This window comes from Sorex fumeus, unplaced genomic scaffold, assembly GCF_029834395.1.
Source record: "Sorex fumeus unplaced genomic scaffold, SorFum_2.1 ptg000078l, whole genome shotgun sequence".
NCBI classification, from domain to species: Eukaryota; Metazoa; Chordata; class Mammalia; order Eulipotyphla; family Soricidae; genus Sorex; species Sorex fumeus.
This window is the reverse complement of record NW_026606135.1, coordinates 2,706,932-2,727,267: the sequence shown is the minus strand read 5'-3', so window position 1 is coordinate 2,727,267 and position 20,336 is coordinate 2,706,932. Positions and strand designations below refer to the sequence as shown.

The 20,336-nt window shown below is 41.5% G+C and overlaps 1 protein-coding gene across 3 annotated transcripts in view; it reads left to right on the top strand.

Annotated features, from left to right (window-relative positions):
* Window positions 1-20,336, top strand: part of WAPL (WAPL cohesin release factor) — a 66,348-nt gene that overhangs the window by 18,335 nt on the left and 27,677 nt on the right. For 2 of the 3 annotated variants that reach the window (XM_056130384.1, XM_056130383.1), the window contains exons 3-4: window positions 289-1,320; window positions 5,517-5,635. In XM_056130384.1, coding sequence (XP_055986359.1) covers window positions 289-1,320; window positions 5,517-5,635 — 1,151 coding nt within the window. The remainder of the gene's footprint in view (window positions 1-288; window positions 1,321-5,516; window positions 5,636-20,336) is intronic. The other variant, XM_056130382.1, reaches the window with a different exon arrangement.

Sequence of the window (20,336 nt, the reverse complement as noted above, 5' to 3'; positions counted from 1 at the left end):
ATAAAATCACTTTCCAAAAGTGGGAGAAGAAATTACTCTCCACTGTTTGTCAAATATACTCCTGTGGGTTTTTGTTTGGGGACCACATCCTGTGGTGCTCGGGCTGCTTCTGGCTCTGATGATTACTCCTGCTGGTGCCAGGGTGGCCATATACAGTGCTGGGAATTTGAACCAGGATTGATATATGTAAGGCAGCAGCCTTAACCTTGTGTGTTATCTCTTCGTGCTATATTAATTTTCACATTATTCTCATGTTTTCATTCTGTAACTTATTTTTCCTTTGTACAGATAAAGTGGAGAATTTTAGTGAGGAACATGAAAAAAATAGTCACCATACTTACAAAAATGCTGAAGACAGTACTAAGAAACCGAATGCAGCAAGTACAGTGGTTTCTGGGTATAAATCTGATGAAATCAAGGAAATAAATGATACTTGGAATTCTCAGCTTGGAAAAAGGTCAGACTCTCCATCAGAAGTATCTTCGGTTAAGGGATCTGTAAGAACTGGTTTGTATGAATGGGATAATGATTTTGAAGATGTAAGATCAGAAGATTGTATTTTAAGATTGGATAGTGATCCTCTTTCGGAGATGAAGGATGAGGATTTAAAAAACCGGTTGGAAGCCATCGAGGAAGACATTGTGCAAAGTGTTCTTAGGCCAAGCAACTGTAGGACGTATTGTAGAGCCAATAAAGCAAAACCCTCGCAAGGAGCATCCAATTTTGATAAGCTAATGGACGGAACCAGTCAGGCCTTAGCCAAAGCAAACACGGAGTCGAGTAAAGATGGCCTGAATCAGGCAAAGAAAGGCAGTGTAAGTTGTGGGACCAGTTTCAGAGGGACGGTTGGACGGACTAGAGATTACACTGTTTTACATCCATCTTGCTTGTCAGTTTGTAATGTTACCATACAGGATACTATGGAACGCAGCATGGATGAGTTCACTGCATCAACTCCTGCAGATTTGGGAGAAGCTGGCCGTCTAAGAAAAAAGGCAGATATTGCAACTTCTAAGACCACTACTAGATTTCGACCTAGTAATACTAAATCCAAAAAGGATGTTAAGCTTGAATTTTTTGGTTTTGAAGATCATGATGAAACAGGAGGCGATGAAGGAGGCTCTGGGAGTTCTAACTACAAAATTAAGTATTTTGGCTTTGATGATCTCAGTGAAAGTGAAGATGATGATGAAGATGATTGTCAAGTGGAAAGAAAGACAAGCAAAAAAAGAACTAAAACGACTTCATCCCCCTCCTTGCAGCCTCCTCCAGAAAGCAATGATAATTCCCAGGACAGTCAATCTAGTGCTAATAATGCAGGTAAGAAACATCTTGAATTCATTTTCAGGCACAAATCAATAGCTTCTTGGTTTCCTCTTTGAGCTTGTTCAATTTTATTAGAAGTAGTTTCTACTTTTTTTTTTTGTGGACAAAAAGCGATTTTTTTTTAGTAATTTTATGTGGGATAGTAGGCTTAGCTGTCTTAGTACAATTGAAACCAAGAACGTGAGATATATGTAGGAGAAATAACACTGATAGGAAAAGGTGAGAATTCTGAGAAAAGAAATCAAGGAACTAGATACTGATTGGGTTCAGGGCCTTGTATGTTTTAGAGCCACAGAGAACCTCTTTGAATGGCATGCTTATGTATTCCCTCCCTTTCCTTCCTTTGCTGCCCTCCATCCAGTGGGCATACTCAGTGTTACTGGGGGAGGAACTATGGTACCAAGGATCAAACCCGAGATTTGCACATGTAAAGCTTGTGCTTGGGCAACTTTTTGAGCCATCTGCCCTGCCCTCAAAGGTACAATATTTTAAATGGTAGTTATCAAATCCCACATTGTAAGGAACCAATGTACAGGTGTGTTTTGGATATGTGTTTTAATTCTGTTATCTGTGTTTGTACAGGGATTACACCAAGCAAGTTGATATTTCACAGTTAAAAATCGCAATTCAGGGCTGGAGCAATAGCACAGAGGGTAGGGCATTTGCTTTGCACGTGGCCAACCCGGGTTCGATTCCCAGCATCCCATATGGTCTCCTGAGCACCTCCAGGAGTGATTCCTGAGTGCAGAGCCAGGAGTAACCCCTGTGTATCGCCAGGTGTGACCCAAAAAGCCCCCCCCCCAAAAAAAAATCGAAATGCAGTGGTGACATAGGATAGATTTTGAACTTTTTTTTTTTGTTCCTTTTTTGGGCTACACCCAGTGATGCTCTAATCCTGGCTCTGCACTCAGGGATTACTCCTGGTAGTGTTGGGGGATATAGGATGCCCAGGGATCCAACTCAGGTCAACCATGTACAAAGCAAACAACCAACTTGCTGTATTATCTCTCTGGCCCCAAGATTTTGGACATTTAGAACTACGTTGATGATAGGGAATATTGTAAAATTAAGATTAATACAGACTTTTGTAGCTGGCCCAATTAATTATCGTTAAAAACATCTTTTGCTTTATGCACCCTGACCCACAACTCCACCCCTAGGGTGCTCAAGGCTTACTCCTGGCTTTGTTTTTAGGGTTTACTCCTGGCAGGACTGGTGGCAAGTGGGTGGGGCACCACATATATGTGCGAGGAATCAAACCAGGTCTGCCGTGTGCAAGGCAAGTGTTCTACCTGCTGTGCTATCTCTTAGGCCCCAGTGTAAAAAAAAAAAGATCTTAAAGAATCTTAAATTCAGGCTCTGGGAGATGGCTTAAAGGAGATGTTTTGTATTCTGGAGCCCAGGTTCAATCCCTAGCACTGCATAACCCTCTGATATTACTGAAGCAGGAGTAGTCTCTGATAGTGGAAATTGTGTCTCCCACTGCCCTCACCCCCCAAAAAAACAATGTTAAAAACAAAAGAAATTTTAAGTTCAAAATTAAGGTTAGATCTTAATCTTAGGAATCATTTCCTTAAACTGGTTTAATAAAATTGGGAACGCTAGTTAAGCCTGTATTCATCCTTAGCAGTGTGGTCCAAATTTGACTTTTCTCAGTGTAGTAGGAATAGTAATGGTTCTCAAGGAGTTGACATTCTTACTGTGAGAGACTGAAAGAGCTTTGCTATAAGAAGCCATTACTGACATGAGTTTTGAAATTTGAAATAGTGACGCGTTGAGTGAGAAAGAATTTATCAAAATCTCCGGGATGCAGGGCTTTATTTATATTTAATCATTTATAGTTTTTCTGTATGGTTTCTGTATGGATTCTTTGTTAGGCAAAGTTCTCCTCCCCGACCCCCCAAAGTTTTTATGGTGAACTTACTCTTGCACATGGATTTTTCTCATAAATTAAACAAGACTACCTGTCTTTCTTGTTTTTTTGACTCCAAAAAAGTTTTGCTTGATTAAATCACTCTTAACAGTTAAGGAGACTAAAACAGTATAGTGGCAGCCTCAGGAGCTTCTAATTGTAAATTATATAAAGATATTATCAAAATTAATTTAGTGTTTTGAATCCCTTTTGAAGGACTGAAATTTATAGTTTTCCTTACTAGTCACTTGGGATCTGACTAGGCAGCCAAGCTTTATTGCTTTCTCAGGTAACTATGTAAAACTTGTGCTCAAGTCCATCTGTGTGGCACTTGGCTCTTAAAGCCAACCTTGATAGCAGTTAAGCTATTCTACAATTGAAAATTTGTGACTAAAGTTGATGTCGAGAGAATATATGACTTCTAAATTCTAAATGTGAATTAGTACTGGGAAAGAAGTGGGTGGCTCAGATGGTAAATCATGTGCAGCCTGCCTGGGTTCAGTTTCCTGGTGGTCACCCGTCACTGCCAGGTTGTGCTTCCCACAGTAAAAATACAGAAATATTAATTATTTTGTTCCTTCCTGATGCTTCAAGCGAGTACCAAGCTTAGGTAAAATTTTGTATTTGGACACTCAGGTGTCCCCAGGGCTACTCCCTTGTACTGTCAGGGATTGATTGAATCTAGTCTTTTCCGAGTGCTTTGCATGCTGTCAGCTCTTTGAACCATCTCTACAGCTCCTCAGAGTAATAACAAAAACTGAGGAAACATTTTATCAATGTGTAAGTTGGAATTTGACTCAATATCATCTGAAACACAAACATTTAAAGAGTTTGGAATAGAGGTGTACTATTTTTTGCTTTGGCAAGGAAAAAATGTAGGTGTTTGTTAATTCTAATCCTTGATTTTGTGTTAAGACTTCTAAGTCGTTGAAGTATGTTGAACTAGGTCATAAATGTCTTACCAAGGATATGCTATGCTCTTTGCTTTTTTTTGTTTGTTTTGGGTCACACCCGGCAATGCACAGGGGTTACTCTGCATTCAGGAATTACTCCTGGCATATGGGATGCTGGGAATCGAACCCGGGTCGGCCGTGTGCAAGGCAAATACCCTACCCGCTGTGCTATCACTCCAGCCCCCTGCTCTTTGCTTTTTATTTATTTATTTTTTCTTTTGTTTTTGGGCCATACCTGGTGATGCTCAGGTGTTACTCCTGCTTCTGCACTCAGGAATTACTCCTGTCTGTGCTGGTGAACAATATGGCATGCTGGGGATCAAACCTGGGTGGCTACCTGCAAGGCAAACTTGCACCTGCTGTCTGATCGCTCTAGCCCCTGCTTTTTATTTTTAACTTTGTGTGTGAGATGTTATTGGGCCTTTATTCTGGACTACATTAATTTAATGGGCCAGCATTATTCAGTGCTTCAATTCTAGAAAAATATTGTATGTAGATATATTGTGTGTGTTTGAATTAGAGCATATCTGTTTAAGTATCCATGTATGTGTATATATTATCTAGGGATAGTCGGGATAGTACAGTGGATAAGGTCTTGCTTTTTTTTTTAAATTTTTTATTAGTGAAACACCTTGAGGGACAGTTGCAGACTTACAAATTTTTGTGCTTGGGTTTCAGTTATACAATGATCGAGTACCCATCCCTCCACCAGTGCCCATTTTCCACCACCACTGATCCCCGTATTCTTCCCACCTCCCACCCCCCCATCCCACCCTGCCTCTGTGGCAGGAAGGCCTTGCATTTAGCTGAGCTGGGTTGTTCCCCTGAGCTCTGCCAGTAGTGATCCTTGAGTGTAGAGCCAGGAATAAGCCCTGAGCACTGCTAGGTGTGACCCTAAATCCCCCACCCCCCCAATAAAAAGGCAAAACATAGCTAGCAGTTACATAAATTACATAAAATTTTTTGTCACTTTCACAAAATAAAACCAGGAACCTGTAATTCAGAATTTAGGGTTTTTTTTTTTTTTTGGGTGGTGAGGTTGGGGTGGGGCCATATCCAGTGGTGGTCAGGGGCTCTGTCTTTGGGGTTACTCCAGGTGGTACTGTGCATCAAACTGGGTTTCGCCACATGCAAGGAAAGCACCTGTTAACCCCTGTATTGTCTCTGGCTCCCTAATTCTCTTGATGTGGGGAAAATAAGGTGAGAATTGGAGAATATGTTAGAGTGAGCAGTTTTGTTTACTTTTTTCTCCCCTTATTAAGTGATAGGTTGTTAGGTAACTTAAAAATATTTAAAAAGCTAGCTAGTTTTGATTACCATTTCAGAAAACTTGGATTTTACAGAGGACTTGCCTGGTGTGCCTGAAAGTGTGAAGAAGCCCACAAATAAACAAGGAGATAAATCGAAGGAAAATACCAGAAAGATTTTTAGTGGCCCCAAACGGGTAAGTAAATCACTGTTGGTGATTTATTTTATTTATTTATTTGTGGGCTCAGCTCTCTCCCTGATCCCTCCTTGTTGTTTCAGCTCCCAGGGCCACATCCAATTCAGGGCCAGGGCCGCTTGAACTCAAGACCTCACACATACAATCCATTTGCTCAACACTTAGGCTGTGTCCCAAGTCCTCAACTCTTTTTTTCCTTTTGAAAAGTCACTAACTTACTAGCAAACCATGTAACAATTAAAAATAGTCTTTTTTTATTGGTGGAGGAGAGGGGACATCTGGCAGTTCTTAGGATTTACCCCAGCAGTGCTCAGGATTTACTCCTGGCTCTGTGCTCAGGTGTCATTACTCATGAGTGGTGCCACAGGATCCATATGTGGTTTGGAAGATCCGGACCAGGGTTGAGTTGGCTGGGTTTGAGGCAAACGCCTTAAGACATGCTGTTTCTCTGCTCTGGTGCCTGTGTTTATCATTTTAAAACCATTATAACCAGCAGTTTGAATTGTGGTAATACATGCTTGCTATTTACAATATGCATTTCAGTGACTTAACATACTACAGTTATGTGCACCCAAAACCTTATCTGGGACAGAACTTCTGCTCATTGAGTAATTTTCCCTCATGCCCCCCAGTCCTTATTAAATTCTATGCTACATTCTGTCTCTACAAGTTTGTCTATTCTCACTATATCATGTAAGTAAGTCATATAACATTTGTGTCTGTCTGGTGTATTTCACTTAGTGTAATATCATATTGAAGTCTATGTTACCAGCATACAAAGTTGATTTCTTTTTTTCCTGTTCAAAGATTATTTTAGTGAATGTGTACATCACATGTACTTGGTAATTTTTTGGTGGGCATATTGACTTTTCAAAAATAATGATAGGAACATTTGTGTTCAGGTATCCATTGAAAGTTTTTTGATTGTTTTGCTTATGTAGGTGGAAATGTGATTTTGGGAGCATATCTTAGGTCTGTGTTTAATTGCTGAACTTGGGCCAGGAATGCTGCTCAGTGGTAGAGTAATTTACTTTCCATTTTCACAAAATCTAGGTTTGATTACCAGCACTTGCCCCCTGGAAATTGCCAAAGTTCATTTAAATGTAATTAAGTGGCTGCACTTTCTTACATTTCCCCAGCAAAGTACTGAGGGTTCCTTTCTCTACATCTTCACCATTATTTACTGAATTAAAACAAAACAAAACAAAACTGTCCTAATTGTGAAATAGAATCTCATTTTCATTTGCAGTCCCTTAATTCTAGTCATGTTGAGTTTTTTCTTGAGTTTATCAATGATTGTGTCTTAAAATGTTGATCTAAATGTTATCACTTATTAGATATATAATTTGCACATATATTTCTCTATCATATGGGTTGTATCTTTATTCCATTGTGTTCTTTGATACACGTTTTTATCTTGTTGAAATCTATTTTCTTTTTTTGTCTGCGTTTAGTGTTACATCCGAAAAAATAATTACCATATTGTCATTTTGCTTTCCCCTGTTTGTTTTGTTTCTGGGTTACATCTGGTGATGCTCAGGATTTACTCCTGGTTTTGCACCCAGGGATCACTCGCGGTGGGCTTGGGGGGGATCACATGGGATGCTGGGGATCGAACCCAGCTTGGCTGCAGCATGGCAAGTGCCCTATCCTCTGCACTATAACTCCACACACCCTTGTCCCTGTGCTTGTTTTTAAGTTTTATAATTTCAGAACCAGAGAGATAGTATTGCAGGTAGGGCTCTTTTGACTTGCACATGGGTTTGATCCAGCATTGTATATGGTACCCTGAGCCCACCAGGAATGATCCCTGAGCACAGAGCAAGGAGTAAGCCCCTGAGTACAGCCTGGTATGCGCTACCCTTCCCTCCCCCCCTAAGTATTTTTATTATTTTGATGTTTTGAAAGGCCTCCTAAGAATTTCTTGAGGGGATCATCTGGGGCCATCTTGGTAATACTCAGTCCATCTGGGATACTGGGAATTGGATCTGGTTCGGCTGTATGCAAGGCAAGCACTCCAGCTGCTGTACTCTCTGGCCCCAAAGTTGAAATTTTTCATTGGTAAGAAGTGCTTAAAGGAAAACTGCAGCACCCGCTCATTGAGTTCTTTGTTTGTTTTGCGGGGAGGGGGAGCACCCACTGGTGACGCTCCGGGGTTATTCCTGGCTTTGCACTCAGGAATTACTCCTGGATGGGCTTGTAAGGGGAACCATATTGGGTGCTGGGGATAAAACCTGTATCAGCTGTTTGCAAAATGAGCACCCTAGCTGCCATTTCTATCTCTCCAGCCCTGTAAGTTCGTATTTGAATGTAGCACAGTCCTCCCATTGTTCATCGATTTGCTTGAGCGGGCACCAATAATGTCTCCAATGTGAGACTTGTTACTGTTTTTGGCCACGGGGAGCTTGCCAGGCTCTGCCATGCAGGCCGGATACTCTCAGTAGCTTGCCAGGCTCTCTGAGAAGGATGGAGGAATTGAACCTGGGTCGGCCACATGCAAGGCAAATGCCCTACCCACTATGCCATCGCTCCAGCCCGTATTTTAATGTACCCGTATATAAAGTATAATACAGGAAATAGTGGGGAAGACACTTGTCTTGCAAGCAGCTGACCCTGGTTATCACTGTGTGGTCCATCAAGCACTGCCAGAAATGATTCTTGAGCACGAGCCAGCAATAAGTGCATTGTCAGGTGTGGCCCCAAAACAAAACAAAAGAAAAATTGTATGTTACTCTTTTAAGTAATAGTGTTCCAGAAAATAAAGTTGCTTGTGCAGCTCACAGCACAGCAAATATATTTTTCTTTGAACAGCCGCAGCACTTTCGCAGTAGAAGTATTTTTATTGTACTTTTTTTTTTAGCTTACAGGGGATAAATTGGGGGGTCTCCCAGCAGTGCTCAGGGACCCTGGGGGCTGCTCCTGGTGATTAAACTGGTCGGTGTTGTGGTCTGGTAGTGCACCACTTAGAGTATTGCTGGTCTTCCAGGTCTACACTTGGGTGGTGGGGAAGAGGTGGAAGCTTGTAAGGCATATGCACACTGCTGACCCCTGAGCTGTCTTTCCAGCTCTGCATACTTGTTTTGTTACATATAATACTGGTATATTCAAGGTTTTGGTTTGACAGAATTAATGTTTACTCGATCAAAGATTCTATCTTACATGAAATTGCTGCTTTTTAAAGGAAATCTGGGTTTTCATCCCTCTCTCTGTCTTTACTAACGATGAAGTTTCAGTGTTGGTCTTCAGAAGTTCCATACTAGGGGCTAGAGAGATAATGGGTAGGTGGGGTGTTTCAGTGTGTAGTTTGTTTGTCTTGTACTCTACCGACCTGGGTTCTATCCTCAGAATCCCATATGAGCACCGCCACGAGTAATTTCTGAGTGCAGAGCCAGGAGCAAACCCTGAGCATTGCCAGGTATGCCCCCTCCCAAAAAGAGTTTCAGACTAATTTTTATCTTGTTTCTATGCCATAGTTTGAGTTGATTTACACAATGTTTTTGTTTGGCTTTGGACCATACCCAGCAGTGCTCTGAGGCTACTCCCTACTTCTGGGCTGGAAGTTGTTTCCTGCTGTGCTGGGAGGATTAGGGGTGCTGGGGATTGGACCTCATGAGCTGTTGAGCTCTCTCTCCATTCTTCCATGGTGGTGTTTTGGGGCCACACTCAGCAGTATCCAGGGCTTACTCCTGGCTCTGCATTCAGGGATCACTCCCAAGTGAGGGTTGGGGATCTTATGGGGTGCCAGGGATAAATCCGGGTCAGTCACATGCAAGGCAAGCATGTACTATAGCTCAGACCATTTAAACTGGATACCATAGTCCATTTTTTAAAATATTAATATTGATTAGGAGATAGTGGTGAACATGTCTCTACTCAGATAATGAAGGGACCTAGTTGGTTTAAAATTAGGTCATGCAATCTAGTGGGTAGATGACTTTTTTTTGTTTTATTTAAATTTTGGATCATACTTCTGTTCATGCATAACTGTTGATAATGGGGAGTCATAAATGGTTCCAGGGATCAAATGGGGAAGTCTGCAGTGTACAAGTCAAGAGCCTTAACTCCTGTAGTATCCAGCCTCTTTCATTAAATTTTAATCCAATATTTTAAAAAATTCATTTTCTCTTTTATTTGGTCTACACCCAGCCGTGCTGAGAGCTACTAGATCCTAGCTCCCTGGGGTAAAACCCAGAGCCTTTGGCATACAAAGCAGACACTCAGCCTATTGGGCTCTCTCCTGTCCCATTAACTCACTAATCTTAACATTGTTTTTTGCCTAAATTTTCTTTTACAATGATAATTGTTCCTGAATGTTTGTTCCTTATTATGCCTTTCCCTCTTTTGCTGCTTCTCCTAGTTGGTCTTTTCACTATAGGGTAGATCTTTTTCTTGTCTCTGTTGTGTATTCATTACTTTATGTTGGTTTAAATATTTGTGTTTTCTCCTTCTTTATCCCTTCCCTTCCCTGTGTTTGGAGGTTATGGTGGGGAGGGAGGGTCACTGCATGCATGTTTGTGATGCTTATCCATTTGGTTGTGTTCACAGTGGTAGGACTCTGCGTTTTGGCTTATGGTGCTTTCTAGGTGTCATACTGTTAGTTACTGTTTCCCAAACTCTGCTTTTCAAGTGACTAAAGGGCCTTTCCCAGCAGTACTCGGTCATCCAGGCCAGATGATTCAATGTTAGGACCTGATGAGACCATGCTGCTTGGACCCATGCTTGGTGGGGAAATGGTGTCAGGGATCACACAGGTCCCTGTCCATGCAAGCCATACCCTTGAGCTATGTCTCAGCCCCATTTGTTGTTACAAATAATAGTAGGCATTATTTTAATACTAGCTTTTTCTTAGATTTGGCCTGTGACTGTTTCTCAAGCAATACCATCATTTTACGTTTCCTTATTTAGTGATGCACTGATAAACTATGTATTTCTAGACCTGCACCCGGGTATTTCTCCAGTAGCCTCATGACCCCTTTTTAATTAGAGGATTATGGTATTTAGAAATAGAGATCTAGTCAGTAAGTTTAGTAAATCTTATGGGTTGTCATTCTTCCAGAACTTTGAGTAGATGGAACTAGCAGTCAAGGATTACAAATATAAGTTCACAGAGTACACTTAATAATCTATGTTTGTTTTTTTCCTTCTATCTCAAACCTGGAGATGTTCAGGGGTTACTTTGGCTGTGCACTCGGGACAACTGGCGGGCTCGAGAAGACCATATGAGATGGCAGGGATTGAACCTGAGTCTTAATGTGCAAGGCAAATGCCTTAGGTGCTTTACTATCTCTCCGGTCCCAATATATCTATTTTTAGAGCTGGGAATTTGTATTGATAAATCCTAATATAAGTCAGTACCAAGTTTTTTATTCTTCCCACTATCTGTGTTTTTTTTTTTTTTTTAATTTTTATTAGTGAAACACCATGAGGTACAGTTGTAAACTTAAAAATTTCAGTGCTTGGGTTTCAATTATATAATGATTGAGTACCCATACCTCCACCAGTGCCCATTCTCCACCACCAATGATCCCCGTATCCCTCCCACCCCCCACCCCCATCCCACCTTGCCTCTGCGGCAGGGCATTCCCTTTTGTTCTCTCCTTTTGGGTGCTGTGGTTTGCATTGAGTGGCAATCATGTTCGGTCTATAGTCTACTTTCAGCATGCATCTCTTATACTGGGAGGATCCTCCCAACACCCTTTATTTGGTGCTCCCTTCTCTATCTGAGCTGCCTTTCCCCTAGCATGTGTGGCTGGCCTCCAAGCCATGGAATGAACCTCCTGGTACTTATCTCGGCTATTCTTGGGTGTTAGTCTCCTATTTTGTTACTTTATATTCCCCAGATGAATGCAGTCTTTTTATGTCTGTCCCTCTCTTTCTGACTCATTTCACTTAGCATGATACTTTCCATGTAGTACCACTGGTAATCCCACTATCCGTGTTTTGCATCACTTACTGACAGAATCTGTAGTCTGATTCTCATTATCCTTAACATATTTGCATATTTGCTCAATCTTCAGTTCTAAAATCCGTTTCTAGACTACAAAAACCATCTTAGCTTTAGTGCACTGCTTTGAATTAGCTAAGAGGTTTTTCTCTTCCTTCCCCATCTTAACATGTTAGAAAATACAAACTTTTAAAGCATACTGTGAGTATTTTACCTAATAGTAACTCACCAGGGATATAGAGAAAGATTGTTGATAGTAGCATTGAGGACAGACTGGAGCAATATGTAAAAGATGAAAGTGAAAGAAGCTTAGTAAGACCATAGTTGGAATGATTGCTCTGTAAGGTTAAACATAGGGATTAGTTTTGAATTTATTTGGATTTAAATACTTTTTTCCTTACTATGTGGCAATTAGCATGCGTTTGTTTTTATAATGCCACTGTATTGTTTGGGGGCCATACCCAGCAGTGTCTAGGGGCTCACTCCTAGCCATGCTCCAATGGACGTTCAGCTCCAGCATGTGAACCATGTGCTTCAGCTTATTGAGGTCTTAGAGACCATTATCCTATTTTCGATCACTGCATACTTTTTTCTCTGCATCTGACTTTTTTTTTTTTGGTCATACCTGGCGATGCACAGAAGTTACTCCTGGCTCTGTACTCAGGAATTACTCCTGGTGGTACTCGGGGGACCACATGGGATGCTGGGAATCGAACTCGGGTCGGCTGCGTGCAAGACAAACGCCCTACCCGCTGTGCTATCACTCCAGCCCCTGCATCTGACTTTTTGCAATTTTCATTTATGTGGTATATATTTCGACTTACTCTTAGATCAAATCTTAGCTCTGTTGCTAAAACTATACTAATATTATTTATAGTTACTAATTACTTAACTAAATATACTTAGTTACTTAATTCATTTATCTGCATTGTTTCTAGTTTGATAACTAACTTTGTATTATCAGCTAACCTTCAGTGCTTGGAAGGTGGTAGTTTACCTGGCTCTCTTAGTTTTACCAGTTAAGTCTTCTGGGTCATGAATTAAACTAACCATACTGTTAGTTTAGTTTCAGTTCTCAAATATTTAAACTTCACATGGTCTAATGCTGGGTCCATCTGCTAGTATCTTTTGCTGTTTCTCAAAGGAACATCCTGGACTTAATTTTTTTCTTCCCTTCTGTCAATTTTTTTCTTCCCTTCTGTCTTTCAATATGATGCTGAATAGTGTGCTTTTGGGCAACTGCATTTCAGTCTAAATAATTATTGTTATATTAGAAAGATAATGTTATTTAGAACTACTGTTTTACAGTTGAGTAATATGTAGTTTTTTAGACTGATTTCATAAAATGAGCTTTTTGTTTGTCAACTTAAAAACAGAATCTTAGGTATTGAAAAGATTTTAAAGGGCAAATAGCCCCACCTTCCACCTATGAGCAGATGTTCCTTCTACAGAATCCTACTCTTACAAACCTAAAGCAGCTTGTTTGTTTGTTTGTTTGTTTGTTGTTTTGAGGCCACACTCAATGTGTTCAGAGCATCCTGCTGGCTCTGCATTCAAGGATCATTCCTGGTGGTGATCATGGGATATAGGGTGCTGGTAATGGAACTCGGGTTGGCCACATGCAAGGCAGCCCCCTACCTGCTGCACTATCACTTCAGCCCCAAGTCAACTTCTTAGTAAAGGTAAAGGTAAAGGCCCTCCCGTTGATCGTCGATTTGCTCGAGCGGGCCCAGTAACGTCTCCATTGGAGACTTTGTTGTTACTGTGTCTGGCATATCGAATACTCTCGGTAGCTTGCCGGGCTCTCCGAGAGGGGCGGAGGAATCGAACTCGGGTCGGCCATGTTGGCCGTGTGTAAGGCGAACGCCCTACCCGCTGTGCTATCGCTCCAGCCCTTCTTAGTATGTCAAATTATTTTACCCATGGTTACCTTTGTTCTGTATCTGAAGATTCACTGTCCATGGTGGGATCCAGTCATCAATCAGACAGTATAGTGTATGATTATTCATTATATTCTGATGAATCCATTAGATATCTCGACAGTAGGATGCCTGTGAGCCAAAGGCTAGCCCACTGGTTTGCTGATCAAGATGATTGGTCAAAGTAGAAGTAAAAAGCTGTCACCTTTGTGAGCCAAAGAGTTGTTGAAGCTGAATGTGTTTTGACCACACCTGAATAATGGAAGGTTCGTTTAAGTTGATATTTTTTCCCCTCTCACAAGTCAGGGCACCTGGCTCTCAAACCTAGGGTTAAAGGATGCCATGGTGCTTTGACCCTTGGTGGAAGGAATTACCTGAGCCATCCTGGTAATGCCTTCAGAGCTACATTCAAGTGATGCTTGGGGAACCATGTGGTGCCAGGGATCAAAGTAGGGTTGGCTTTATGGAAGGCAAGAGCCTTAATCCCTGCACTCTCTTTGGTTCTCCTCTGTTTTGGGTTCTGGATTTTGGCCCACGCTTCCAGTGTGTTGTAGCATGTGGTGGGGTGGTGCGGGATGGGGGAATTACACTTGACAGTGCTCTGTGGATCATTGGGTATAGGGAGTTGAACCCCTACCTCCTGCCTTCAAAGTGTGCTCCAGTGCTTGGAGGTACATCTCTTTCTCAGAATATAGGTTATTGTTTGTTCCTGCCTCAACATTCAGAGATCACTCTTTGTGCTTGTGGGACAATATAAAGTTCTGGGGCTGGAATCTGGGTCAGCTGCATGCAAAGCAAGCACCTTACGTACTGTCCTGTCCCCCTGGAATACAGTGATTATTAATGTCCTTGTCTCCTAATTCTCTTAACTGTATTTCTGGGTCTATTTCTATTCATTTATTTTTCTTATCATGGGTTACATTTTTTCTGTTTTTACTTTTAAGCCATACCCAGCAGTGCTCGAGGCTGTCTCCTGGCTTTTGGAGCAGGGAGCTGGCAGTATTTTGGGGATCACCTATGGTGCTAGTGACGGAACTAAAGTTGATCCTGTTCCATGCCAGACGTATATCCTATATCATATACACATGCACTCTCTTTCTCTCTCTTACACATGTGTGTGCTTTCTATTTACACACATAAAACATTAACATGTTTCCTCTGTGTGTGTATGTGTGTATACATACACACACATATCCATAAAGGAAGTTTGGGGAAGATTCACTTTATTGAGACATATTCCATTTCATCACACCCCTTGTAGGAATTCTGTATTTACTTTGTTGGGTGGGGCGGTAGTGGGGCTCCCACAGTACTTGGGGCCCAGTGACCACTTGGCATGGCTGTGTAGGCCAGGATAACAGGACTACACTGGGCTGTGCTCAGGGGTTGGGGGCCGTGTCCTGGGGATTGACCTTAGGGTCTATGAACTATCTCCTGTAGTCGTGGGTTTCATTTTAGAAATAGTCACTAACTTTCCTTATTTTCCTGCTTACAGAAAAGGTAGCATCTAAGTGTTCTTTTGCACCTGTTTTATTTAGTAGAAACTTCATAATCACTCTATGGGCTTACAGAAATAGTCCTCAGATTATATAAATTGGGTGGATGGTGGGGACCATACCCTCCATGCTTAGGGGCTACTCCTGACTGCTTAGAGTGACCCTGGCAGTGCTTGGGGATCATTGGTGGTATTGGTCTTTGAACTGTGGAAGGTGTATGCAAGGCAAACGCTTTAACCTCTGTATTATACGGCATCTAAATTTTTTTTTAAGTTGGCTTAGGGTGGGTACATATTTTAGAGGTCAAGGGTGCTTACTTTGCACGCCCAAGGTCCTAAAGTTCAGTCCTTGGTGCCATATGGACCCTCATGCTCAGCCCTTCGCCCCCCTAGGTGTACTGGGCTGTGTATGTCTGACTGGTGGATCTCAAGTGCTGCTGGGCTCTAGTAGCACAGTGCCCTAGCGTGTGTTGGTCTAATCCTGCTGGCCAAGTTTCACTGGGAGTGGCCGTTCTGAGTCTCCTTGAGCGCTGCTTGAAGACACTGCGACACTACTGCCCTCCCTCCCTCCCACCCCCTTTTAAAATCTCATGAGTCTGGCTAATGTTCGCTAGGTGTTTATTTCTTTTTTCCCCTCTTTTTTCCTTTTGCTGTTCCAGGGATTGAACCCAGGGCACTTTCACATGCAGAGCAAAGTGTTTATTGCTAAACTTTATCTCCAACCCTAGTCTTATTTATTCTTTTGAAGAGTGAGCACTTGGTTTCATGACCTTTTGTATTTTGATATTTCTAATAATTGATTTCTGCTTTAATATTTTTGGGGGGTTGTTGGAGTGAAGGAGGGTCTGGGGCCACACCAGCAGCACTTGAGCTAATTCTGTTTGGTGATGCTTTGGGAACCTTGTGGTGGTATGGATTCCAACTGGGTTGGCATAGAAGCATCTTACCTCCTGTACTTTCTCTAGCTCATCCTCTCCAATTTTTATTATTATTATTATTTTCATTTATTTATTTTTGCATTTTGGGTCACACCCGGAAATGCACAGGAGTTACTCTTGGCTCTGCACTCAGGAATTACTCCTGGTGGTGCTCAGGGGACTATATGGGATGCTGGGACTCGAACCCGGGTTGGTTGCGTGCAAGGCAAGCGCCTTACCCGCTGTGCTATTGCTCCAGCCCGTCCAATTTTTATTATTTTCATTCTTCTCTTTCCTTTGGGTTTCTTTTGTTCTTTTTCTAGTTTTTTTTTTTTTTCTTCAGCATAGTAGGTGGTTTTGGTTTTTTGTTTTGGGGGGGACATACTGGCGGTTCTTAAGGGTTATTCTGAACAAGACAAGTACCTTACTACACTGTACTATATCTCTAATTTTGAAAGTAGGTTAGTTTATTTGAATGTTTCTTCTTTTCTGATGTAAACTTGTATTCCTGTGAATTTCCCTCTTAATACTGCTTTTCCTGTGTCCTATAGCTTTTGGTAGTTCCCACCTTAATTCTTTTTCATTTTAAAGAATCTTTTATTCCTTGAGTTCTTCTTTGATCCGATGTTTAGATGTTTATCTAATTGTTTATTGTTCAGTTTCTGAGTGAGCTTTTCCTGACTTCCTTTTTTGGGGGGGTTAATTTCCACCTTCATAGCATTATGGTTTATAAAGAGGCTTGGTATGATTTCTATTTTCCTGATTTATGGCCATATTCTGTGTCACAGAGTGTTGTCTCTCCTGGAAAATGTTTCATGTGTGCTGGTGGAAAATTTCTCTTTGGCCATTTAGGTTAGTTTTGGGCTCTTGTATCCTTATTGATTTTCTACCTGATTGGTTTGTCCAGTGATCAGAGTTGTATGTTTCAGTCTTCTACTGCTGTTGTGTTGCTGTTCTGATATGTCTCCTCAGATCTATTAGTAATAGTTGCTTTTAAGAACTTTGCTTTCCTTCATATAGTGCATATATATTAAACAGTTAAGTTTTCTTTATGTGTTGATCCTTAAGTCAATAGATACCACCCTATCTCTTTTTACCTTCTTAGAGTTGAACATCAAATACAAGTATGATATCCATACTTTTAGTTTACCATATGACTGTATTATTGTTTTTTATTATTTATTCTTAAATAATAAAAAATTTCTCGGGGCCAGAGAGATAGTTCAGGGATTAATGTTGTACGTATTTTGCAAGTTTAGATTTAGATGTTGTACGTATTTTGCAAGGTTAGATCTCTGGCACCACTTGCTCTACCACGCTTTGCTGTGAGTGGCTCTGAACTGCTGCGCGGTGACTGGTGATTCCTGGCACCACAGCAGCTCTCATCCTAGAACCCTCTGAATTGCCTGCCCTGTTGACTGATAATCATAGCAGATAGCCGCTGGAGTCCCTCAGCTCTGCGTGGAAACCCCCCAGAAAAACAAAACTATTTTTGTTATTTTGTTTCATTTATTTGCTTTTGTTTTGGGGCCACACCCAGCAATGCTCAGTGGTTACTTGTGGCTCCTCACTCAGGAATTACTCCTGACGGTGCTTGGACCCTCAGGGATGCCGGGAATCAAGCCTGGGTGCAAGGCAAATTCTTAACCACGGTGCTATCTGGCCCAATAAAAATATTTGTCAAAGAATGAAATAGAAAATTCTTGGGACTAAAGATAACAGATCAAGGACAGAGGTGTTGGGTGAAATGTAGAGACCCTTGATTTCAGTTCCCAGTAGCTCATGGTTGCCCGAAGCACAGTTGGCCCTGAGCAAAGATTTACACTAGATTGACAGGCCTCAGTAGTAAACAGTTGTTGGGCACTCTCAGACATAGGGCATGACCCCTCGGGGGCCCCCTCAGGACTGTTTTTGGACTTTTCTTTTTGTAAAATTCTGGTGAGTTTGATCCCCAGGACTGCAGAACATTTCCCCCCTCCCCCCTTTGTAGATTAGGTTTCAGCTTCCCATTGCCCCTCCAAGACACCCACAGTTGTTCATTGCAGTGCTTTTTCAGAACTCTTTTATAGAGCATGCTGATTAAAATACTGGTGAGAGTGTGATTCTGTTCTCATGATCTTGTGTGGGTATGGCTAGATGAATTCTAATCAGCTTACTATTTTTGTCTTCATTTAGTACATCAGCTTCTTTAAAAACTCAAAATTGGCATTGTTTTTTGTTTTTTAAATATTCATATGGCTTAAAAGTAGTCATTTCACTTGTTTTCTCTTGGGAGTTAGCTTAGTAAAAGACACCGTAATGTCATTTATTTTCTTAATTCTGTGTGGGGCTGGGGTGGCAACTCACCCAGTGGGGTAGCGGTGCAGGGAGCGTATGTGGTGCTGGGATTTCAAGCTGGGTTCAGCCACATGCAGGGCAAGTGCCTCGCCTCCTGTAGTATATCTCTGACCTGTCATGAATAAATTCTTTGCTTGATGATTGTGGTTTAAATCTCTCTGATAACCACATAGCTTTGACATTACAGATGATAGTTGAGCCAGTTTTAATCTATTATTTTCATAGAAACTAGATTCTTATAAATGTTCCATATGTCTGTTGCCGGTGTATTTTTTCTTCTTTTTTTGGTGTGAGAGTGTGGTTTGGGCAACGCCCTGCGGCACTCAGGGCGTATTTCTGGCGGGACTCAGTGGGGAGCTCTACTGGGGTGTCAGATTGGACCCTGGTTGGCTGTGTGCGAGGCAAGCGCTTTGCGCACTGTACTATCTCTCTGGCCCTGGTGCGTATTATTTCTTAGCTGGACGAGATTACATTTGAAGTTCTTGTTCATCTCTCTCTGGGGAATTTAATAGGAAAATATGAGTATACTAAATCTGAAATGTTAAACAATTCCAAGTGTTTAGTTTTATTAGAGTATTTGTATTCTTAGTAGCTGTATGTTTGGTTTTTTTTTCTTTCTTTGTTTCCTTTTTAGGTCACACTCAGTGATGCACAGGGGTTACTCCTGGCTAGTGCAGTCAGGAATAACTCCTGGCGGTGCTCGGGGGACCATGTGGGATGCTGGGAATTGAACCCGGGTTGGCTGCGTGCAAGGCAAACGCCCTACCTGCTGTACTATCACTCCAGCCCCATTAGCTGTGTGTTTTAAATTTTCTTATTAGATTACTCTTCAGAACTAACTGGAAAGAGGTCTGTTTAATTAGAGTTTTGACTTGCTATTTTGTTACCTATGTAAAAAATAATCCTCTTGATTATCTAAGCATAGTTACTTATTATCAAGACTTTTTTAATTTTAAAGTATATTCCCTTATTTTTGCTTTGTTTTTGTTTTGGGGCAACATCTGGTGGTGCCCAAGGGTTATTCCTGACTCTGCACTCAAGACTCACTCCTGGGACTTTGAGGACCATATGGGATGCTAGGGATTAGCAGGCACTCTACCCGCTGTACTATCCTTCCAGCCCACAAATTATAGTTGTTTTGTGGGGGCACACTAGTGGTGCTCAGGGGCTATTCCTTTTAGGATCCCTGTGGTGCTTCTGAGGCCATATGTGGAACTGGGGATTGAAACAGGGTTGAGGCCACTGCGGCCTAGTGTATAGCAAGTTTCTTATGTCCTGTACTAGTCAAGATTTTTTAAAAACCAAGAACTTCTGAATAGGAAGTAGTGAGTAATGTGTATTTTTTCGAAGTCAGTTAATCGTCCTGCTTTGAGTATTAAGACTCTTCCTTGAGTATTGCAGTTTTACATAATATGTAATGTAAGTGCCATATTTACTATTGTAAAGTTTGAAAACAACATTGTGATACTCAGGGGTCATAATGCTTAGGACACAATGTGTTGCTGGGATTGAAGTCAGGCCTCTCTCATCCTCAGGATGTACCAGCTCTTTGAGCTGTTCCCACAAGTCTTTGAAAACTTGACAGTGATAGTACATATCTGGTTGAAATAATTCCATTTAAATCAATATGAAAGGACCTGTATCAGTTGTCATTAGATACCTGACTTGGTTGCTAGGGAAATGTGTGTGTTGGGGGGGGGGTGAATCAATACAAAAAATAAGGATCACATTGAATTAACAGTTAAGTTACTACAAACCCTGGCAAGAGGGACCAGAGAGAGAGTACAGTGGGTAGGGTATTTGCCTTGCACGTGGCCACCATGGTTTGATTGCTCCATGTGGTTGACCTTTACTAGCCAGGAGTAGTATCTGAGCACAGAGCCAGGAGTAACCCCTGAGCACAGGTGGGTGTGGCCCCTTAAACAAAACAGAACTCTGGTAAATGGTTAGTTACTTCTCTTGGTTGGTGGTAGCTGCTCTGACCAGTGGTTTTTAATTGCTTGTGGGCAGGCATAAAAAGGTTGAAAATTACCTGCCAAGAGTGTGATTATCAATTTTTCTTTTTTGAGAAATGCCATACATAGTGTAA